Source organism: Vipera berus, assembly GCF_964194415.1.
Source record: "Vipera berus genome assembly, chromosome: 1".
In the NCBI taxonomy this organism is placed as follows: Eukaryota; Metazoa; Chordata; class Lepidosauria; order Squamata; family Viperidae; genus Vipera; species Vipera berus.
In genome coordinates this window covers 92,389,019-92,413,045 of record NC_138202.1, presented here as the reverse complement: position 1 = coordinate 92,413,045, position 24,027 = coordinate 92,389,019, and the positions used below count along the sequence as shown (strand labels likewise).

The following is a 24,027-nucleotide window of genomic DNA, read 5'->3' as shown; positions in this document are numbered from 1 at the left end:
GCAGTCACAGAACGGATCCCACTTGATAAAAACATCCATTCAAGACCTAAAACAAAATGGATCAACGACATCTACAAGTATTGTGGTCACAATTGGCAAACAAAAGCTCAAGACCGATTGGTTGGAAACACACGGAAGAGGCCTTCATAGACAATGGCTAAAATAATGATTTAACTAATTCATCAAACAGTTCACCTGCATGGCTGATCCTTCGCCTTGGGCTTGTTGGGCAGCATACTAGTTTGATACAGGTAGTTGTTAACCTACAACAGTTCATTTACTGACCGTTTCAAAATTACAACGGCACTGAAAAAAAGTGACTTATGACAGTTTTTCACACTTATGACCACTGCGGCATCCCCACAGTGACGTGATCAATATTCAGACATTTGACAACTTGAGCTCCGGATGGCGCCCCACCTTCGCTCCTTCCGACGCGATCTGAAGACTTATTTGTTCGAACAAGCCGGCCTGGCCTGATGGGGGATGGGTTTGGATTTTATTGTTGTTTTAAATGTATTTTAATCTATTGTTGTAACTTGGGCATCTTGTTTAATTCTTTTTTAATTTTTGTAATCTTGTACTTTTATATGTTTGCCCTGTCCACCGCCCTGAGTCCTTCGGGAGAAGGGTGGTATACAAATAAAATTATTATTATTATTAACTCACCAGAGTCCCGGGAATCACCTTTTATAACCCTTTGACAAGCAAGGTCAATGGGGAAGTCAGTTTCACTTAACAACTAGGTTACTAACTTAACTACTGCAGTGCTTCACTTAACAACCGTGACAAGAAAGATCGTAATACAGGACAAAACTCACTTAAGAAATGTTTTGCTTAAACACCGAACTTTATTTTATTTATTTATTTTATTTTATTTTAATTTATTTATTTTATTTTATTTTAATTCTTCTCCGAAGACTCAGGGCGGCTTACAAGCTTAGCAGTAGCCTTCATTCTATGTATATGCCTGCTTATTAGGGCTTTCACACACACCCCCAAGCGGCATTATTACAAAGTCAGCTTAATTGCCCCCAACAATCTGGGTCCTCATTTTACCTACCTCGGAAGGATGGAAGGCTGAGTCAACCTTGAGCCTGGTGGGACACGAACCTGCACTAATTGCAGGCAGCTTGTGTTACTTAAGGAGGCATTAGCCCACTGCTCCACCAAGGCTTTGGGGGCTCTTAAGGTTTCCCCCCCCCCTTCCTTCAAGCTGCAAGAAATCTCTCGCGGTGATGCCGGGACCACTAATACAACGACCCCACTTTCCCGGGCAAAGAGAGCGCAGCAGTTGGCGCCAAAGTTAGCCACGCTTTTCTTGAAAGAGGGGCCGTCACGAGGAACGCAGCGAAACTCGCATCCGAGCCCCGCAGACAACAAGGGGAAGAGAAGGCAGCCAACGGCTCGAGCGTCCGACGGTTCCATTTACCTTGCCGGTCCCCGCGTCATTTAAACCGCAACGCCTCCCGTCGACGTCACTTCCGCACGAGCAGCTGAGGGCGGCAGAGGAGGTGGAGGGGAAGATGGCGGCCTTGGGGGAGCCGGTGCGGCTGGAGCGAGGTGAGAAAAAGAGGCACCGCGATGAGTGGTTCCGGGAGTGGACCGGACGGGTGGGGTATTTGAAGAAGCGACTCAAAGGCTGTGTGTGTTGGTGTGCGTGTCTAAAAAAAAAACCATGGCGGGGAGGGGACTCCTGAGCTCCACCGTGCTTGGCAGGCACTTGAGATCCTGAGCGTGAAGGAGGAGGGATGGCTTTCCAGATGCTGATAGGAATTATATAGCCCGCATCAGCTGTCTCACCCGCGTAGAGTGGGAGTTGTAATCCAACGATAGCCGAAGGGGTCGTGAGGTTGGCACTCTCGATGAAAGCTTGTGTTGCAAAAGAGGAGCCTCTTACCTTCAGATAGGTGAGCTGCCTCGTTTTACCTAAGGCCGTTTGGTATATAACGCGATTAACTTTAGTTATGGCCTTACAGTAACTCCTTTGGGATGTTTGTAGACTCTAATGAGCTTGAATCAAAGGAGATGGGTTCACACAACGTTGCAGCACACACACACACACAATATTAAAAGTGTCAGATTTGACATGCTATGGCTTAAGCCCTTGGCCAACCTTGTTTCAATTCAGAACATAAGCAGAGTTTGGTTTGGTCTGGCCCATATATTGAAGGGGAGCCTACAAGAAAAACCAGCTTGTAGGTTAGGCTGAAAAATCAAAAATATTCAAATCGCAGCAGTAAAATGAGTTTAATCCATATAACGTTGAAGTTCTTTTGGTAGATGGTTTGTCAGCTAGATGAATATATTATGTTCTAGAAACCATTATGTTCTAGTAAGGTAAAGCAATTAGAAAATATGGTTTGGAGGCACTTTTTGATTAATAAAAAGCACAATTAACTCTTCAAGAAAAAAAATTGTTAACATGCAGGCTACTCATTTTGTAGCTAGCCAGATTCATATGCATATATTTGGATAGTCAAATGAAGATCCTATTTCCTTCTATATTTTAAACGTATCTTAGATTGAATAAAATGTGTTCTTAATCCCAAACAATGTGTTTATAACTACTATATGTAAAATTTAAAGGTAATGCATTTGTTGTAAATAGTGTATTGTAACATAATTTCTAAACATTTATCTGGTGTGTGTTGCTAGAAGATAAAAGATTTTTTTTAAATTATTTCTTTCAAGGAGGAAAAGAGTTGGAAACCAAAAATGAAATATCTCCAGTCATTTCTGAAGTAACATGCATCCAAGTTGAACTAGAACATTTAATTTTACTTCAGTTAACATTTATCCAATGTACATGGCTCACCAGTGAAATTCTGGGTGGCAAACCATATAAAATGACCCTTATATAAAATGTCAAATTTATTAAAAACTAAGAAAACAATTTAGATCAAGGCCTCTGTAAAAAAAAGTTGGTTCCCATGTATACATTCAAATATAGGAGCACCAATGATTTAACATCCTGGCCCCAATGCCCGGGGCATTATTAGACTTTGCTTTGCATCTTTCTATCCAGTAAAAGCAAACATTAAGTGAACTGCCAAGTAAGGATTAAAGAACAATATTAGATTATTTTCCTTTCAGATTTCTTTAGAAAAGCTTTGAATTAGGAAGCTTGTCCAAATTCACAATTTAGATAGCATATCCTAATACAACTTTTTCATTGTTGGTACACTTCTGACTTTTCTCTAAGAAACTAAAAATAAATACTCTTCCACCTTTTAACCTCATGGCAAAATAAAAGTCAGATGTTCAAGACTAATTGGATCAAAATCTTATTCTAAACTTATCACTGAACATACCTTTTCGTTCCAAAATATTTCAAAATATCACAAATAAATAATGAGGCATCTTAAATTGAAACTGATATGAAGGTCTTACTGTTTTCTGTCCTGCCTCTTTTGCAAGCTTTATGATTACAACATCTATCTTCCTAGAGCAGGGGTCCCCAACCCCTAGTCCGTGGACCAGTACCGGGCCACAGCATGCCAGCAACCAGTCTGCACAAACAAGCAAAGCCCATCCGGGAGGTGCAGGCAGCACACAAAACCACACAGGAAAAACCTCTCTCCATGGAACCGGTCCTCGGTGCCCAAAAAGTTGGGGACCTCTGTCCTAGAGGATTAGAATTCCCAACAAATCACGGGCAGAAAATGACTCTGCAAACAGCGGAACTGACATCCATGGTGGAATGAAGGATCGGCAGATAGACTGGCAGGTAGATGAGGAAAGAACTTGAGATTACTCACAAGGGCTCCTCGCAAAGAGACTGCAAGATAGTGGTCTCCTGGCAGCTTTAGAGCTCTGGAAGGCAAGGGAATAACCATGTTGCTCAGATCACAGCATCTTTGAAAAGACACTGGGTTTGCATACTTTTTAATCATTTTCTACAATTGCTTGTTAACTACTTTGCACCTATTAGGAACCTTTGGATCAACAAGTTTTACAGTGCTACGAGAGTTTCAATCCTTAGCAAAATAAGTTTCAAATACAAGTTTAAATTAGGAAATTTTAAATGGACCAAGGTTCCAGATGGACTTGAAATAAGATTTTGGACTTAATTATAAAGAAACTTTTAATCATTTTCTACAATTGCTTGTTAACTACTTTGCACCTATTAGGAACCTTTGGATCAACAAGTTTTACAGTGCTACGAGAGTTTCAATCCTTAGCAAAATAAGTTTCAAATACAAGTTTAAATTAGGAAATTTTAAATGGACCAAGGATCCAGATGGACTTGAAATAAGATTTTGGACTTAATTATAAAGAAACTTTCCCATGGAAAAATGCTGCTGTTTTGACCCAAAGGTGCTGTTTCTAAAAGGCAACTGGACTTTCTTGGTGTTTTTTTCCTTTGAAAATGTTTCACTTCTCATCCAAGAAACTTCTTCATTTCTTTTGAGAATCTCCAGAGAAGCTGTTGTTTTGAATTCTTTTATAAAAAATAAGATAAAGACTTTAAAAATTGGACACTTTCTATCTAGGCAACTAGAAAGAATTTAAAAAATTACAATTAAAGAAAAAGAACACTTAAACTCAACTTTCAAATACAGAATGAAGCAAAATATTTTAACATTAGACATACTGATGCACATTTTTGAACAATGGACCCAAAAGATAATTTTAATAATTTTATAGATGGATTGTGTTTAAAAGAGGTTATGGAAGAGGAACAGATTTTACTCGACAAGATCAAGACTAAGCTAAGGAGAATAAGACAAGAAAACCTTGCTGATGATGTTACCTAGTTTGGTAACAAAACATTCAGAAATTATATTGAAACAAGCTTGGAGAACAAACAACAGCCAAAATCTAAAATTCGAGCTACAAGTATTTTCTATTATTTTAAGATCGAGACTAATTTGAAAGTGGATTTAAAAATGACAAGCTAACATGGAAATAGATGTTAAAGTGGATATACAAAAGAAGCTGGCTGATGTCTTAATAATTAAAAGGATATAAAATAATAAACTAAGAGAGTGACCTGGATAACTTTCCTCTATCTGATTTAAAAAGGCTTGTAAACAGTTTGAAGAATTTTGTGAAAAGGTACCAAAAAAAAGGGAAACGTAAACTTCCCAATATAATATAATCACAATCTGTCACTAAAGATTGACTATCTAAATAAAAACTTTCACATTTCCTTAACTTTCTATTTGTGCAAAATTCAAAGAAATCTATAAATCTATAAATAACCATGTTCTTAATGTTATATGGTATAAAGTTATACCATTCTCAGAAGTCTTTAAGTGTGCCAGTTTTTAAGTCATAATTTTAATAGAAAAGCATTTGCAAGTGGTTAAGAAGCTTGGTTACTCTGATTATATCTTACGAAATGTTTATCAGTAGCTGTCAGTACATTTAGAGAACTAGGACTGTCACAGCTTTTGAGATTATAGAAGTCTTATAGTGGCGTATTGTAATTCTATTTATTCTGGACAGTATTTTATCATTTGCTTTTCAGTCACTCAGGACAAATTAAACAACATTCACAAGAATATGATGCTTGGACTCAGCTGTTGGGCCTGCCCTGTGTCATGTGAACCCTCTATGTTTTGATTTCTAATCTTCAAAGACTGATGTGGAAAATATTGGTTTTGCTCAGCTGTTTTGATGGTTAGCAAAGTTAATGATTTCCATACCCAGTAATTAAACTTCTGGCAGTTGTTTGCAAAACATTTTATGCCAGGAAACAGAGAGCCCTATTATATTAAAATTCTTTTGCCACTTCAGTTTTTGCTAAAGACCTAAAGATTTTGAAATGTGAAACATGATAAACCCTGGCATATATTATAGTATAGGTAATCCTTGACGTACAACCACAGTTGAGCCCAAAATTTATGTTGCTAAATGAAACATTTGTTGAGTGAGTTTTGCCCCATTTTTACAACCTTTCTTGTTAAGTTGTTAAGTGAATCTGGCTTCCCTATTGAAACTTTGCTTGTCAGAAGGTCGCAAAAGGTACATGATCCTGGGATACTGCAACCGTCATAAATATGAACCAGTTGCCAGGCCTCCAAAGTTTGATCACATGACCATATGGATGCTGCACGGTCATAAGTCACTTTTTTCAGTGTCGTAACAGTGACTAAATGAACTGTTGAGGACTACCTATAATTCTTTAAGGTATTAACTTAAAAGTGAATTAAGTAACATGCATTTAGAGCCGCTATCCTGGTTTTTTTCAGAAGCTGCCCAAAGGAGAACCATTTGGCTTAACAATAAACCTGAAAAAGAGCCAGGTGGTGTTTAATAAATTCACCAAAGATGTGTGTCTGTCTGTGTGTGTGTGTGTGTGTGTGTGTGTGTGTAAGAACTAGATGTAGTAGAACACTACATATACCTTGGCCAATGGATCTCAATGGAAATTGATACAAAAAATTGAATGGTTTGTTAAATGTGGTTGGCAGGTATTTGGCAAGCTACAGTAACTGTAATTTTCAAGAACAACCTCCCACTATGCCTGAAGAGAAAAGTTTTTGATCAGTATGTGTTATGTATTATAACATATGCTATGTATTATAACACATGCTGATGAAACATGGACACTAACCTCACAATTGATACAAAAGCTATGAGTAATGCAAAGAGCCATGGAAAGATACATGTTTGGCATTGCAAGACAAGAAAGAAAGACCTGCACATGGATTAGAGAACAAATACACGATATCATCAAGAGAGTAAAAGGAAATGGGCTGATCACATAGCAAGAAGAACTGATGGCAGGTGGACCAAGATCATAGAATGGATCCCACTTGATAAAAAACGTCCACAAAACAGACCCTAAAACAGGATGGATTGATGACAGTAGCAAGTATTACTGACCCAATTGGCAAAAGAAAGCTCAAGACTGGAAACATGCAGAAGAGGCCTTCATCCTACGGTGAATAGACAATGGCTAAAATGATGATGATGATGATCATTCTGGTTTGGATCATAAACTGAAATTGTGCATTATTTGTTTACTGAAGAAGGGAAAATATTTTTGAGCAAGTACATTTACAAGTTATTTACTATAATTAGAATAAGGAGATGGTAGAAAGATTACTAATCCAATGTTGCTGAACTCCATTACCTCAGCCTATAAAAATTTTAGGGGCCAGTGTGGTCATTAATTTTAGTGGTTACTCTGTTTTAAATAAAATAATTGATCCCAAGGGCCTTTAGGAATTGCAAAAATGGTTTAGCAACCAAAGTCAGGATATTACTTACCCATTCCTGCTCTAAAACAAAGCCTGTCATAATGAATAGAATCAAGGGTTTAGGTGGTGTTTGACAATGATAAAATTCTGTCAGATAAAATGTATTTTACCATCAATGTTCCTTTTTAATTTTGTTAATTATGTTGCAGCAAATATAGCGAGTACTATCTTTACCAGAGGCTTCTGATTTTAGGATAGCTCTTTTATAGGAATTATCTTAATCCATGTAAAAATTACATTTTTGTTCTCCCCATGCTTCAGTAAGATGTACATTAATTGTATCTATGTTTTGTTTATCAGAGATCATTCACACTTTTTAAAACATGGTATATTTATTTAGAACAAATTCTCTTTCCAATTTGTATTAGGAAGACATTTTGCACACATTTTTCTGCATTATTTGGGATTTTTCTCCAAATGGAACATAAGCCACCAAGCCACATTATTTAAATTTGTGACTATTGGGCACAGCTAGGATAAAATTTATATTTGGAATGAAGTGGAATCTTTTCCTTCATAACCCTATATATATAAAAAACAACGAAATAAAGTTTGAATGGCTGAAAGGTCAGCTGTGAAAAATTTCCAATAGCTTACCTCATTCTTCTTTTGCTGTTTTGAGAATAGATTGTTTAAAACTCATTAATTTGAAAATGGGAAATACAGAAGCTGCTTTGTAAAGGGAAGATCTGAATATAATTGAAATGGTTTGTTACTGAATAGCATATTTTGGGCAGCCACGTCAAGACATTAAAAATGTTACTTGTGTAAAATTCAGTAGCTCACATCGTTTTGTTATATCTTCCTCCAGATATTTGCCGAGCTATTGAGTTGCTGGAAAAGTTGCAAAGGAGTGGTGAGGTACCCCCTCAAAAATTGCAGGCTTTACAAAGGGTCCTTCAAAGTGAATTTTGTAATGCAGTAAGGGAGGTAAGTTTATTTTTGAAATGCATATACTGGTAGTCCTTGACCTGTGATCCTAATGGAACCTGCCCATTACATTTGCAAGTGGTGACAATTGCTTGCAACGTGTGAGTCATGGGGTACTTTGTGGGTGGGGGAGGCCCTGGGAGCCTTTCATCCAGCTGGGTCCATAAAGCATTGCAAGCTAAAAAACTGGCCAGTGGGGGAAAGAGCTCAGCTAGATTAGGGACGAGTGCTGCATTCTCCAGCATGATAGATGGAGAATCCACGCATGGGTTAACTCTGTCTTCCTGCCCAATTAGACTAAGTCAGCCAAACTTGCCACGCCTCTCCTGGGCCAGGACACCTCCCAGTCATGACTTAGTCCGTGCCCAGAATAGACGTGGTAATTTTGGCTCCCAGAATCTTGCTGAGTCATCTCTTCTGAGTTATTAAGCAGGTCGTATATTTTTTCCCCCTTTGTGGATTCTTCGCTCATCTCGCCTACAAGAAGTTCAAGATGCAAACACTACAGTCCATCTTGGCCAGCATCAGGAGGGGAGACTTCCTGACGTCCATCGACTTCACGGAAGCATACCTTCACATTCCCATCCTTCCCGCCCACCGGAGTTTCCTCAGGTTTTGCTACAAGACTCACCATTACCAGTACAGAGCCTTACCGTTTGGCCTTTAGTAGCCCCAAGGGTGTTTACTCTTGGTGGCACTGACTGCACATTTGAGGTCCGTCCCCGTATACATCCAGTGCTATCTTGACGACATTCTCATCCAGTCCCTATCGGTCCAGGCAGCTCAGTCGGACCTGGCTTTGTCTATCAAGACTCTCGAGGACCACGGGTTCTCGGTGAACTTTCAAAAGAGCCAGACAGTTCCCTCAACCCGCCTTCTTCATTTGGGCATGGTCATAGACACCAAACTGTGCAGGGTCTGTTTATCTCAGGACCGTCAGGACAGCATCAGAGCCCTGATCCTTCAGGTCCAGAGGGAGCATGTAGTCACCCTGGCTTTTCTTTCCCAACTGTTAGGGAAGTTGGTTTCCTGCATGGGCATAGCCCCATGGGCCAGACTACATTCCAAGGACCTGCAATGGTTTTGGTTTTTGGACACCAGCTCCTCCAATCAAAGGGTAAGGGTTCCGTCTCAGACCCTAAACTCCCTCTAGTGGTGGACCTTGCCAGCAGTAGCCAGGGGCTCTTTGTTCCAGGAGCCTGTTCAGATCACCCTGACTACAGACGCCAGCCTGTTTGGCTGGGGGGCGCATCTAGGGTCTCAGTTGGCTCAGGGCCGGTGGTCCCAGTCCAACCTGAAGCACAACATAAATTGGTTGGAGCTTAGAGCCATACATCTGGCCCTATGCCACTTCCGCAACAGGGTGGCGAGACAACATGTCCTGGTCCTCACGGACAACGTAGCGGCAAAAGCCCATGTGGGGTACCCGTTCCAGGTCCCTTATGCCCGAGGCCCAATTGTTGAGCTCTTGGGCAGAGACCAACCTCTCATTACTCAGGGCCGAGCACATCTCGGGGGACGCAACTCAGCAGGTGGACTTTCTCAGCAGGTCGACAGTGGCTCACTCCGAATGGCACCTTTATCCTGGTCTCTTCGAGGAGATATTGGAGAGGTTAGGTCGGCCAGTACTGGATCTGTTCGCTTCTCTGACAAATTCCCAGCTCCCGATGTTTTCCTCCCGGTTCCCCTCTTTGGGGGCAGTGAGGACGGATGCCCTCCGCAGCCCTTGGCCCGGGGGCTTGCAGTATGCCTTTCCGCCTCTCCCTCTGATCCCGGCAGTCATCTGCAAGTTACTGCAAGAGCGGGCAGAGGTGATACTTGTTGCACCACACTGGCCAAGACGGCCATGGTTTTCCGACCTTGTGAGTCTGTCAATCTCTCCCCCGTGGAGGATTCCTCCAGATCGTGTTCCACTCAGCCAGGGAGCTCTGTATCATCTAGAACCCCAGTGGCTCCAGTTGACCGTCTGGCACTTGAACGGCGGCTCCTGACACATGAGTCTTATTCATTGGAGGTAATTACAATGATTCAGGCCTCCAGATGGCCTACAACAAACAGGATCTGTGACTCCACTTGGAAGAGTTTCTGTAGTTGGTGTGATAAGAACCAGTTAGATTTTTCAGCTATTACTATCCCGAGGATCTTGGACTATTTATTGGAGGGGCTTAACAGGGCTTTGCGCCCAATACCATCCGCTGACAAGTAGCAGCTCTCTCCACCGTATTTACTTGGGGCAGTTCAGAGGCATTGGCTCAACATCCTATGGTATGCTCATTTCTCAAAGAAGCAACCAACACCACACCTCCAGTGGTTCACTGGTATCCCTCTTGGAATTTGTCACAGGTCTTGCAGGCCCTCCATCTCTTGCCTTGGAACAGCAATGGCACAATCTGGATGTCCGCAGGGCTTTGTGCCACTATATTAAGCGGACAGCATCTTTTTGCAAGTCAGAAGCCCTCTTTGTTTCCTTTCAACCCTCTACTATGGGGTGGAAGGTTTCTGCCTCCACTATAGGCAGGTGGATCAGGGCTTGTATTGCAGGGGCGTGCCTATCTCATTCCCTGTCAGTTCCCAGGCGTATCACTGCTCACTCCACTCTTAGTGCTGCAACTTCTGTGGCTTGGGCGAAGGACATTTGAGGACATTTGTAGGGCGGCGACATGGTCCTCGCCTTCCCCTTTTGTGAGGCATTATAAACTGGATAGGTTTGCCTCCGCAGACGCCTCATTTGGCCACAGAGTGCTGCAACAGGTAGTGGGACACAAGGCTCAGACCGATTCCCTCCCATAGGGACAGGGCAGCTTTGGTATGTCCCATTTGTGGATTCTCCATCTATCATGCTGGAGAAGGGGCGTTGTCTTACCTGAACACCTTTTCTCAGGATGATGATGGAGAATCCACACCCACCCCTTAGTGTTCGTCAGGTCCTGTGTCAGGTATGGGAGCCAACACGTCAGACTATCGTCATTTGCTTCGCCTTGGTCATGACTGGGAGGTGTCCTGGCCCAGGAGAGGCGTTGCAAGTTTGACTGACTTAGTCTAATTGGGCAGGAAGACAGACTTAACCCATTCGTGGATTCTCCATCATCATGCTGAGAAAAGGCGTTCAGGTAAGACAACGCCCCTTCTAGCCTCTGTGCATGGCCAGTTTGTGTGCTGGGCCTCTGCCACAATCAGCTGCCCATTGGGAGACTACAAAACTCTCCTGGGTTTTACTAGCCTTTGGGAAGCCAGCAACTCCAGAACCAACTCTAAAACCTTTCCTTTGCTTATCCCATTCCCTCCCCCCAAAACTTACATTTCTTCAATAAAAGGACTTGTTGATTTCCTGCTCCCCCCAAAAAAAACACAATTAGTTGCAAATTAAAATCTCCACCTCTTCCATCCAGTCACCATCCTTTTTAGAAAATCTCATTTGCTAAATTTATTTTATTTAAGGAAGAGAGAGAGCAAAAAGCTTTCCAAAGCTTTCCAAGCTTTGGAAAGCTTTTTGCTGTCTGTCTGGTTCCCTTTAGGACCCAGTTTCTGCCATGGCCATTTGCTACACGTTTGTACTTTTGACACTTTTGCTTTGGGGCTGAACTTTTTCTTCAGCTCCTCCACACAAGCTGCAGAAAGATTTTTTTCCACTTGCTTGCTTCCTTTCTTCTACTCTTCAACCTGGAATGAAGGTAAGTAGCTTTCAGATTTTTTCACCATCTTTCCAGGCATGCAGTAAATTTAGCAAATGAGCTTTTAAATGGGATAAAGATTGGAGGGCTTGAAGCTGTTGCCCTTGCATTCAGGCAGCTGGCTTCCCAAAGTCTAACGAGTCAGAAGAAGTTTGCGGTCTCCTGATATCCAGCTGATCAGGGCAGAAAGCTCTGAAAGCAGCCATTTCCACAAGGAACTGTTGGGAGCATTGAAAAGGGTGGCTGCTTCCAGGAGCCATGGGGAGCAAGCCCAAGGGGTTTGCAGGGTTCCATCAGGCTGGGGAGGGGGACAGAGGGGGAATTGCAGCATCCCCATGGTCAGCCGTAACCATGATCACAGGGGTGCTGCGGCCATTGTAATTTTAAAACAAGATCATATGTAGTTTTGGTGGGATCTAGATTTTGATTGATCGTTAAGTGACCTGTCGTATCTCAAGGATTACCTGCATTAGATGGCAAAATACAAATTCCCCAATTAAAACGTTATGAGCAGGATGTATATCTGTTAGAAGCAAAGAGCTACAACACCTAATGGATTCATTTGGATTTTTAAAATAATATAATTTCATAGCCTGCATATATTCTTAATGATCCCTACCTAGTTAAAACAGATATTGATATTTTTATTTATTTTTATTTTATTTATTTAATTTTCTAAAGGTATATGAACATGTGTATGAGACTGTAGACATCAGCAGTAGCCCAGAAGTGAGAGCTAATGCTACAGCAAAGGTAAGAGACCTACTAATTGTGCCAACAAATGAAAAAAAGTACTTAAGAGTGGACTATTTCTAGCAAGTCCTAATTAAGTTATTAAACTATGAATATATCCCATTGAATAATAGTTTCAGTATATGAGTGCTGTTACTATTGAACTGTCCTTTTTTAATTTTCCCCAAATAATGAACTGTAGTAGTTAATATTTATTAATCCATTTACATAAGGGTGCTACATGTCTGATGCTTTCCGATTCACATTCCTGCTGGATTGGTACTTTTTGTGTGTATCACACAGACATATATAGTAGGATAGTTTTGAATCCAGGTAGTCCTCATTTAATGACCACAATTGAGATCTGCAAGGCCATTGCTAAGCAAAGTGGTCGCTAAGTGGGAAATCACATATCTATAACTGCTTTCTGGCTCCAAACCTCAAAGACTAATCAGTTTCGTACCTTTGGCTTTTGTTTTCCTCCTAACCGTTCCTCCATCCTTTTGAATGCTCACCCTGGTGCTGGGATAATATACAGGAAGGGAATTAACATTTGTATTGGCATTCATTGGGGAGGAAGAGGTTACAAGAAAGTATATAGGCATATAGTGGGGATTACATATTGAAAGCAATATGTTGGGGCTGGTAGCTGCATGCGTGTGCTACACAAACAGCCTTGGGTAGTCCATATTGTGTGTTTCTTTACTCTTGTAATCAGTTCATCTCCAATCTCTCCGCTCTACGAGGGAAGAGAAAAAAACCCTAGGAATACAATGGGGAATATATTGGGCTGTTACAGTATGCTTTCAGCTGTTGGCACCAGCACATTGCTTTACATATGTGTTCCCCATTGTGTACCTGCTTACTGTCTTGTAATCCCTTCCTCTCCAATTTCTTTTTCTGCAAGGGGAAAAAAACACAATAGGTCAGTTGCAGGACATCATGTACTGGCTTTAATACTAATTACATGATTGAGGGATACTGGGAAGGTTATGAATGCAGGTATTAGTCATAAAATTATTTTTTTCAGCACTTTGTAACTTCAAAGTGGTCAGTGAACAGTCAGTAAGTGACGACTACCTGTAACAGAAATCTGATCTTTGTATCTTGAAGGGCAGAGTAGAATGAAAGATACTGTCTGGGTGTGGAACATTGGTTGTTAATCCAATTGTGCCCGTTTCTTATTGTACTTTGTTCCAAAATAAGTTAAAATATATCCCATTGTACTTGTTACAAAGAATGTGCTTGTGTGATAAACTATAGCACTTCAAAAAGTGCAAGTAGACCAAGTGTTCTCATTCATGCATTTATTGCTTAGTATTAAACTTATATACCACCCATCTTGCCTAGAGGTGACTTTAGGTGGCTTACAGGCAAAAAGAACCCCAAGATAAAACATGAAAACAGTGTTTAAAACATTAAACACCGGGGTACCTTAGGGAGCACCTGCTGCCGGCATCAACTTCCCTCCGCCCTGTGCGCTGCCACAGAGAGGGCCTCCTCAGGGTGCCACCGATCAGAGAATGTCAATTGGTGGCCCCCAGGGGGAGGTCCTTCTCTGTGGGTGCCCCGGAGCTATGGAATCGATTGCCGGTTGAGCTCCAGATGGCGCCCGACTTTCGCTCCTTCCGTCGCGATCTGAAGACACTCTTATTTGAACAAGCCGGCCTGGCCTGATGGGGGATGGGTTGGGTTTTTATTGTTATTTTTAATATATGTATTTACTGTTTTTAGTTGGGCATATGTTTAATTTTCTTTTAACTTTTGTATTTTTGTATTTTTTATATATCTGCCCTGTTCACCGTTCTGAGTCCTTCAGGAGAAGGGCGGTATATAAATAAAATAAATAAAAATTAAAAATAAAATAAATTAAAGTAATATTAACATTAAAATTGACTGTAAAATTTAAGATGGCAAGGAAGGGAGCAAGATGCATACGGGGAGGAGGTGGGGTTATGAGACACCTTCACTGCATGCTTTTTAACAAAATATAGTAAATGAATTATTTGACAGTTTGTGTGAATATGTTTAACTGATTTGTACTTTCCTCAGAATGCAGTCCTTAGGCTTGAGCATATTCATGCATTTTGACCAATTTCAGTTTCAAGAAACATTGAAACTGATGCTAGAATGAATACATCCAATGAACTGGAGGATAAACTGGAGGTTTCTGTATTTTATAGGCTACTGTTGCTGCTTTTGCTGCCAGTGAAGGTCATTCACATCCCAGAGTCGTCGAACTTCCCAAAACAGACGAAGGGCTTGGATTCAACATCATGGGTGGCAAGGAGCAAAATTCTCCAATCTATATATCCCGAATTATCCCAGGTGGTATTGCTGATAGACACGGGGGATTGAAGCGTGGAGACCAACTTCTTTCTGTAAACGGAGTGGTAGGGATGGAATTCAATTTCCGCTTGTAGTAGCTAAGTGTGACCGCTTGAGGGCATTAAGAGGATATGAACTATTTGACGGTGGTTGTAGTTTGCAATTGAAATGCTCAGGGGGAAATATAACTGTATTTGAGAAATTTTATAAATTTGCTAGTTCAAAATGGACATTTCATGAAGTAACATTTAAACTTAAAAATAAGACATTGAGTATGTACTTTAAAAAATAACTATGGTTTAAGAAATCCACCATTATCCTTAAAATGAAGGAGCTGAAATGTTTGGCTTCTTTATCCTAGCTATATTGGGTTTTATCATTAAGATCTGGTGTTTTCTTTTAATCTAATTTACCTCCCAGAATGTCCTTTTAGATAAAATTGAGTCAGGCATGCTTTAAAAGTTCAGTTTTTAATTACAAATTTGATTATCTTCTAGATTTATGTACAAGCTAAACAAGTGTGCTAATTGCAAGTTATCCATATGCTTTTATATTTCCCAATTCATTTATTGATGCTATATATCAAAATGTCAGAATATTGATATAACATATATGTAGTAATATTTCAATACTATGCTTATATATAGGTCTTTAATTTTTATTACATAAAAAAGAAACCTAAATCAGTGAAAAAACTGATTTTACTATCCCTAATTAAAAAGGTTTAGCTGTTCACAATTAAATCAGACTGCTGATCTACATTATTGTTATCTATGTATCAATTGATCCATTTTAGCTAATCAAACCAGACCTTCATATTGATACTCAGTTGATTAGAATGTTTTTCCAGATGCTTACAATCCCTACTGCCTTTTCTGTTTTGGTTCCATTTGTAATTTGACTTTTAACAGACAAACTGCTTCTATACTGATGAAGCAGTGAAGTTATGAAATATTGTGGGGAAGTAGATTAACCATCTTTAGGATTGTAAAGAATCATCTTGCATTTAATTAGTTTCTATTGTACATAGTGCATCAAAAGTTAGCCATCGCTGGTCAAATTTTAAGTTTTCAAAGAACAAAAGTTGACAACCTTCTGCATAGTACAAGCATGACGTGATTTAGAAGTGGACGTATACGTAGTAATTTATATGCAAGGGTATAGAGATTCAAAATAAGGAATGTGTGAATATGGCAGGTGCAGAACTCTGGATACCCTTTTAATCAATACTTTGTAACCTTTCTTTTGCAAAACTAGTAACTTTCAAATATTTAAAGTAGCCAGCAAATGAGAATCTTTCTATATTTGCTTTTGGATTTTCTTTTTCACCCTTTCTTGCAGGACTCAGAATATCAACTTCATATCTGATTTGGAGATATTTTTTTACATTATTGTCTTGCTAAAATTGAAAAGTTCCACTTACTGTGAGGAGATGCTACTGTAGAATATATTTACTTAAATTTACTTAAATATATTTACCTAAACAAATTTATATAGCTGCTCATCTCATATACATGACTGTAGGCTGCTAACAAAACAAAATTTAAAAAATAACATCTGCAATTAAAAACATAAATAACATAAATAGCAACCAATAATAATGCAATGCCTCACAACTGGTATAACCAAAAACTATCAGGGTCTTAAACTTGATGAAAAAGTCAAGTTTCTAATGCCTAGTGAAAGGTCAGCAAGATTGGGTTGTTATGTAAATAAATCTATTCTTTTATTGGCACAATATTTTCTAACCAGTAGAAGAAAATATCTATGTCACTGGCTGCCACACATTCTCCAAAGCAGAATAGAACTCCTTCTGTGTTTGATGATTGGCAAGAATGATCTCTATTTTCAATTATCCAAAAAGGATGCTTAGAAGCATGTGTGGTCTTGAAAGAAGACAGGAGAATCCCACTCTAAAAGGTTAAAAGTATATTTGTTTACCTGTCGAATTGTTACCTGGTTATTACAGGCAAAGGCTGAATCCCCAAAGGCTGGATCCCCAAAGGTTCCAGGCGGCGCTGGGGTCCCCACCTGCCTCCCTCACTCACAGCTCGGCCGAGACCCTAGTGGAGGCCTGGGAAAGGACGGCCACTGAGGCCCTTGACCGAGTTGTACCCTTGCGGCCCCTGACCCGGTGCAGATCCCGTCGGGCTCCATGGTTTTCTGCGGAGCTCCGGGAGATGAAGCGTCGGAGACGGGGCCTAGAGAGCGGTTGGAGGTCCACCCGATCTGAACCCGACCGATTGCGACTAAGAGCCTATATTAGGTCTTATCTCGCTGCAATTAGGGAGGCGAGGTCTAACCACTTCGCCACCCTTATTGCGTCCGCAGATAATCGCCCGGCCGCCCTGTTTAGGGTGACTCGCTCCCTCCTAAATCAGGAGGTGAGGGAGGATCCCTTGCAGGGACGTGCCGAGGAGTTTAACCAACATCTGTCGGACAAAATCGCTCGGATTCGGACCGGTTTGGACTCTGACTGGGCAGAGTCTGACGATCAGGACACGGGTGGTCTTGTCGATACCATCTGGGAGGAGTTTGATTCTGTAACTCCGGAGGAAGTGGACAGGATCATGGGGAGGCTGAGCGCCACCACATGTTTACTGGACCCGTGCCCTTCCTGGCTGGTTTATGCAGCCCGGGAGAGGACACGCAGCTGGTTCCAGGCAGTTATATCGGCCTCTTTGAGTGAGGGTATCTTCCCCGCCGTCTTGAAGGAGGCGGTGGTGAGGCCTCTCCTCAAGAAGCCTGTCCTGGACCCGGCTGTATTGAACAACTTTCGTCCTGTCTCCAACCTTCGCTTTCTTGCGAAGGTTGTTGAGAGTGTGGTGGCGCATCAGCTCCCTTTGGTCCTGGATGAAGCGGATTATCTAGACCCGTACCAATCGGGTTTCAGGCCCGGGTACAGCACGGAGACGGCATTGGTCGCGCTGGTGAATGATCTCTGGAGGGCTCGGGACAGGGGGCATTCCTCTGTCCTAGTCCTATTAGACCTCTCGGCGGCTTTCGATACCATCGACCATGGTATCTTGCTGCGGCGTCTCAGGGGATTGGGAGTGGGAGGCACAGTTTTACAGTGGTTCTCCTCCTATCTCTTGGGACGTTCGCAGTCGGTGTTGGCAGGGGGGCAGAGGTCGACCGCGAGGTCTCTCATTTGTGGAGTTCCTCAGGGGTCGGTCCTCTCGCCTCTCCTGTTCAACATCTACATGAAGCCGCTGGGTGAGATCATTCGTGGCTTTGGAGTTGGGTATCATCAGTACGCTGATGATACCCAACTTTTCTTTTCGACCCCAAACCACCCCAGTGATGCCCTCAACGTGATGTCCCGTTGCCTGGAGGCGGTTCGGGTCTGGATGGGGAGGAACAGACTCCAACTCAACCCCGACAAGACTGAGTGGCTTTGCATACCTTCGTCCCGGGTTTATTCGGACATTCCACCTCTAGTTATGGGGGGTGAACTATTACCCCCCGTAGATAGGGCTCGCAACTTGGGGGTCCTCCTAGATTCACGGCTCACTTTGGAAGACCATATAGGAGCCGTGACTAGGGGGGCCTTCGCACAGGTTCGCCTGGTGCGTCAGTTGCGGCCCTATCTTAGCCGGGACGATTTATGCACGGTCACTCATGCGCTCGTGTCCTCTCGTCTGGACTACTGCAACGCTCTCTACATGGGGCTGCCCTTGAGGACTACTCGGAAGCTCCAACTGGTACAGAATGCAGCCGCGAGAGTGGTGTTGGGAGCCTCCCGATACTCCCACGTTACGCCTCTGCTCCGTGAGCTGCATTGGTTGCCAGTTGTCTTCCGGGTGAGATTCAAGGTACTGGTAACGGTATTTAAAGCACTCCATGGCATGGGGCCGGAGTACCTCAGGGAACATCTGCTGCCGGCATCAAGCTCCCTGCGCCCTGTGCGTTCCCACAGAGAGGGCCTCCTCAGGGTGCCACCGATCAGAGAATGCCGATTGGTGGCCCCCAGGGGGAGATCCTTCTCTGTGGGCGCTCCGGAGCTGTGGAATCAGCTACCGGTTGAGCTCCGGATGGCGCCCGATCTTCGCTCCTTTCGTCGCGATCTCAAGACATTTCTGTTTGTACAAGCCGGCCTAGCCTGAGGGGGAGTGTTGGGGTTATTTTATTTTTCGTTTTTTAACTTTTCTGGGGGTTTTTAGTGTTGTATTTATATTGTTTTTAACTAGGGCAATTTGTTTAATCTTATTTTAATGTTTGTATTCGCCATTTTATTCTGCCCTGTGAACCGCCCTGAGTCCTCAGGGAGAAGGGCGGTATATAAATGTTATTAAATTAAATTAATTAAATTAAATTAAATTAATCAACCAATTATTAGATATTAACATTTTTTCTCTTGTTTTTTTTAAAGTATAAGTGAAACAACTGGGTTTTCAAACTTCTATACCTGCTATATTATTATTTTCTTAAACTTTTGTATGCAACTGTAGAAAGCTTATTTATGAAAGATGATTATCTCTCCTATATTATCTATGTTTCTAAATCCAAAATTCAGCTTTTCTACGTATAAAAATTTTGCTTCACATATATTTTAGTTTGAATTTTTATAAAATTTACTTTTCTGATTACACTTGTAAATTAACACTAAGTTTTGAGTTGTTTCTTTTTCTGCGATACATCAGTAGTTAAGAATGAGAATATTAATGTTAATTGTTTCATAATTACAATTTATAACTTTCATTTTCAATTACAATATGGGTACTTAAATAGAATTTGAAAATGACTCCTTGGGAAGAAACATAGGCACATCCCTGTCTTTTAAAGGAAATAGTAACGGTGTGCTTCTAAGGAAATGAATGCAATCACATGGGCTGCGATGATGATTAAAAAACATTGTGTGGGCTACTTAATAACATCAGGACTCAGGGTTTGAGAAACTGTTTTAATTTGGAATAGTTTGAGGTAGACAATGTATGATAAAGGAAACATAAATCTTATAAATAATGGTCTTGAATCATAGAATGCTTGTTGAATACATACTAATGGAATATATAACATATATATGTAATTTTTTTCAGAGTGTTGAAGGGGAGCACCATGAAAAAGCTGTAGAATTGCTAAAAGCAGCTCAAGGAAAAGTTAAGTTGGTTGTACGCTATACACCCAAAGTCCTGGAAGAGATGGAATCACGATTTGAAAAAATGAGATCAGCAAAACGCAGGCAACAGAATTAATACTGAATTACATACAGTATAATAGGAATACTGACAGCCTACAGTAGATTTTATTTCTGGCTCTTCTCCACATCTACTTTATAGGGTGTTACAGAATTCATATTTGGAAAAGGGGCAAGGTTTTTGCTTCTTCTTCAGCTGGATATTATCTAACAGACTCAGTTGGATGCAACTCTGTGCACATAATTCAAGGAAAAATATATTTGTTCTATTCGTGGAAACATTTTTTAGTTAAATATGTTCATTTTATTAATATGTTTGTCTTTTACAAATCCCTTGAATATTCTAATGTTTTCAGAAGAAAAGTTTACATAAACATTTATAACTCTGTGATTTTACAAATACTTCTTTAAAATTCAAACCTGTACTTATAAAAACAAATTTGTAAATTAATTAAGCATACTTTAATAAGCTAATTTCAGCATTTGTATCATTGTTTTTCTAGTATTTTTTTAATTTGGCTTTATTTAAAAGATAAAATCTTTATTTTGAGTAAAAGATAATACAGGTCTTGGCACGAAAATGTGTCATCTTCATGCAAAAAGTCATAATTGTATGGTTAAGTACAATTTGTATTTTTGATGAACAGTTTTTATGCATGTTCTTGATCATAATTTTATATTGTTAATGACAATTTTGACACCTGATCTTGTTTTATGAATATTTTGCAACAGGTGTTCTCTTATTTAAAACTTCAGTGCTTAACATCCTAAAATCTAGCAGTAAGCATTCCAATAATTTATACCTTTGTATTGATCTCTAAAGATTTACCAAAATTGCAGAGTTTTGTACTTCTGTTGAGGAGGGTTATATTTACATGCAGTGCCGAAAAATTAAGTTTTCTCTTGTAATTCAGTTATCTAAATATAGTTTACCAGTGCTATTCTTGGAGGACAAAACAGTTTGTGCTTCTGATAATTATAATAACTATTATCATCATTGTTGGATGTACCTTACCCCTAAGTGCTAGAGAACATGATCTTTGGCTAGGGAGCACGATCAGGAAAATGATACTGTATTGATATCCTGTTTGTAAACTTTCCATAATTATCAAGATGGTCAGTATGGGAAGGAATGCTGAATTTTCTCGATTCTATCAGGGTAGTTTTTCACTGAAAACAATGTTAAAGATCCACTTTAGGAATGATTCTGAATTACTTTCTAATGTTTTCTACAACATACAAAGTTCAGTCATTATGCTCTTTGCTGTTTCCAGAGTGCAGCTAAAAAAACCTAAGAAATATTATGATTTTTTTTAAAGAAAAGTGTTAACATTGGAAAGATACTCCTATGTAGGAAAAGATAATACTTAAAGATTGTGTAAATCTGTTGGCGTGATTCTAGACTAAATAATACTGATCTAACGGGTTTTTTTTCCTCTAGGTAACTTCTGCTTTCACATCCTTTAGTAGAAACATTTTTCTGTGGTCTGTCTTAAAACAAGCCTAGTACCACTAGTGTACAAGAAAGCTATTAATGACTACTGACGTAATATGAAGAAAATGGTGGCTGGGACTAGTCTAAGCTGTCCTATCTCTTCCTGTCATAACTAGCAATGCTGTTTCAAAACAGCAAGGGGCTAAAACTCTTAAAGCTGTCTCTGACTTAAAGCATGCACTGCCTAGCACAGGGGTGTCAAACACAACATCAGGTGTCATGATGTATCGCGGCTTTTTTTCCATTGCCGGCAATGGGATGGGCATAGTTTCGGCATGATGCATCTGGCTCGTGGGCCAGCAGTTTGACACCCCTGGCCTAGCATGGCAAAGTGTCTTTAGCAGCTAGAGTTACAGTATGCGGTTGGACCCCTAGGTTACCTGTGGGACTTTCAAATGAGTGGAAACCTCATTTGTCTTTGATCATTCTTAAGCTGCAGTTCTTACCAGTTCCAATCACTGCCCATACTGTGTCAGATGGGGTGTAAATCCAGTGGTTTAGATATTTGGTTCTGCATCTCTACTTTAAAATGGCAGTTATCAAAGAGCCTTAACATTCTCACAAAATTGACACATTGAGTTTGGCCATTGACTCTGCTCCCTGGAAAATGAAGGCCATTGGATACAGTAAATTGGATCTAACTGATTTTCTATTTTATTTTTCTCCATTGCCTTTTGGCATTTTTAAATAAATCATGAAGACACCATATTACTGTTTTAAGCATGAGGGAGGCAGAAAGTATTGTTCTGTTTTCCTCATAACCCCTACCTTTAAAGTTTCGATTATGAGGTACCAATGTGATCTTTGTTCTTTCCTTCACCATTTTGTCATCTCTCTTTCGCTTTATTCCTTGACTGAGATAAAATTGTTAATCTTCCCACCTAAAAGATTTTAAGTTTGCACCTTAAGAAACCTTGATATTTATGTAACATTTCCCTGAGTGTCTGCTGGATGTTATAATTCAAGGGAATAATTGTCTGATAACGTCTTCTGAATGACTAGAACATCGGTAAAATATAAAAGGTCATAGGAATAGTCTTTTCTTTCTATGTCAGCATAATCTTGTTTAATAAGGTGACCTTATAAAAAATTTGTAGAGGCTGGTACAAGTAATTGTAAATGCTTTCTTGGCATTTAGCAATTATGTGTTTGGAATAATGGACTATAGCTTACTGAAATCCATCAACTATGTGAAATATGATTTTTCAATTTAGTAAGAGAGCATTGAATTGCAGCTGGCAGCAGGAAACAGTCTGTAGAACCACGAGGTGTAATTGTATATTTTTATGAAACAGTATTGAGTAAGACCAAGCGAAATAGTTGGGCCAATCAGGAAATTATTTAATTTTATACAGCTAGATTTATGTTGGAATTTACTATATTCAAGAGAAGGATAGAATGAGATAAAGGCTATTATAAAATGTATTCATGTGTTGAACACAGCAGTATGCTTTACTACTATAAATAAATAATTTGGAGTAGCCAGGACTGCTATAAAGTTTTATAATATAATATTACACAAACTTACTTGGAAGTAGCATTCAACGAACATGAGATTGTATTCTGAAAATTAGTTCTTAAGTCAGTGTTCTTTTTTTTTCTTTGGGGGTTTTGTGGGCTTGTCCTAAAAAAACTGTGAGATTAAATCATGACTGTAGAAAAGAATAGACAATGACAAAAATCTCGTTTTATGAATTATTAATAGCCAGGAGCAGGAGTACGGCAGGGCAGGACAAAATCATGTTCTTTAAAGTTAAACTGAAACTGAAAGATTCACCCAAATCTATCTTAATTGCTGTAATCCATATTTCATAAGTGGGATCCTGTGGCAAGACTGAACTGTCATTTTTAAATTCAGATTAAATTTATGCAGTCAAGAATCAAGAAATTAATGTCACTGAACACATGCATTGACTACACTGTATTGACGTATGTGCACACGCAATAATTTAACCAGCAAAAACTAAACACTCTGTATAGCCATTATGTATTTATTGCTGTTCCACAGCCCTGTTTTTTAGGAACTTGGAAATAAAAATTTGAAATTTCATATTTGTTATATGAATTTATCAGAAATAAAAAATATTCTTCCCGCCACACATCTGCTATGGGTATAAAATACTATAAATATTATATGTATTACAGTTATCAAATGTACAGTTGTAACTCTGCTCTATCATAAAACACGGATTACATTTACATAAGCTTGGGTTCAAAATCTTCGTATAGTTGTAAGTATATCATTCTTCTGAGCTTGATTATAGATACCTGAGCAGCTTAGAAGAAAGCTACAGGTGTCAAACTACAGCTGCTTTCTTCAGACTTAATACAGCATCCCTGTACTGATAATGGGATTAATATAGCCATTTTAATTTCATGCTTATTGCACTTCAGAGTGACAAAATACCCAACCTTTTATGTTTTATTTCTGATGTATTGAAAGCATGGCACAAGGTTTGAGTGTCTTAAGTCTTTTTAACAGCATCAGTTTGAGGGAACCTATGAAGGATGATGAATGGA

General features: G+C 40.0%; 1 protein-coding gene across 2 annotated transcripts; it reads left to right on the top strand.

Annotated features, from left to right (window-relative positions):
* Positions 1 to 1,509: 1,509 nt before the first annotated feature.
* On the top strand, positions 1,510 to 23,557 carry LIN7C (lin-7 homolog C, crumbs cell polarity complex component). Of its 2 annotated transcripts, none has more exons than XM_081313411.1 (5): positions 1,510 to 1,563; positions 8,026 to 8,144; positions 12,497 to 12,568; positions 14,731 to 14,928; positions 19,915 to 23,557. In XM_081313411.1, the coding sequence occupies exons 1-5, from the start codon at positions 1,527 to 1,529 to the stop codon at positions 20,068 to 20,070; spliced, it is 582 nt and encodes a 193-aa protein (XP_081169537.1). In that variant the 5' UTR covers positions 1,510 to 1,526; the 3' UTR covers positions 20,071 to 23,557. The 2 variants fall into 2 exon arrangements, with proteins under 2 accessions (XP_081169537.1, XP_081169536.1); XM_081313410.1 differs by having other exon boundaries at positions 14,731 to 14,940.
* Positions 23,558 to 24,027: the final 470 nt, after the last annotated feature.

Coding starts and splice junctions, on each gene's coding strand:
- LIN7C (XM_081313410.1), top strand. CDS start 1,527: ATGGCGGCCTTGGGGGAGCCGGTGCGGCTGGAGCGAG. Junction 8,145..12,496: donor TTTGTAATGCAGTAAGGGAG/GTAAGTTTATTT, acceptor AATTTTCTAAAG/GTATATGAACATGTGTATGA. Junction 12,569..14,730: donor GAGCTAATGCTACAGCAAAG/GTAAGAGACCTA, acceptor TGTATTTTATAG/GCTACTGTTGCTGCTTTTGC.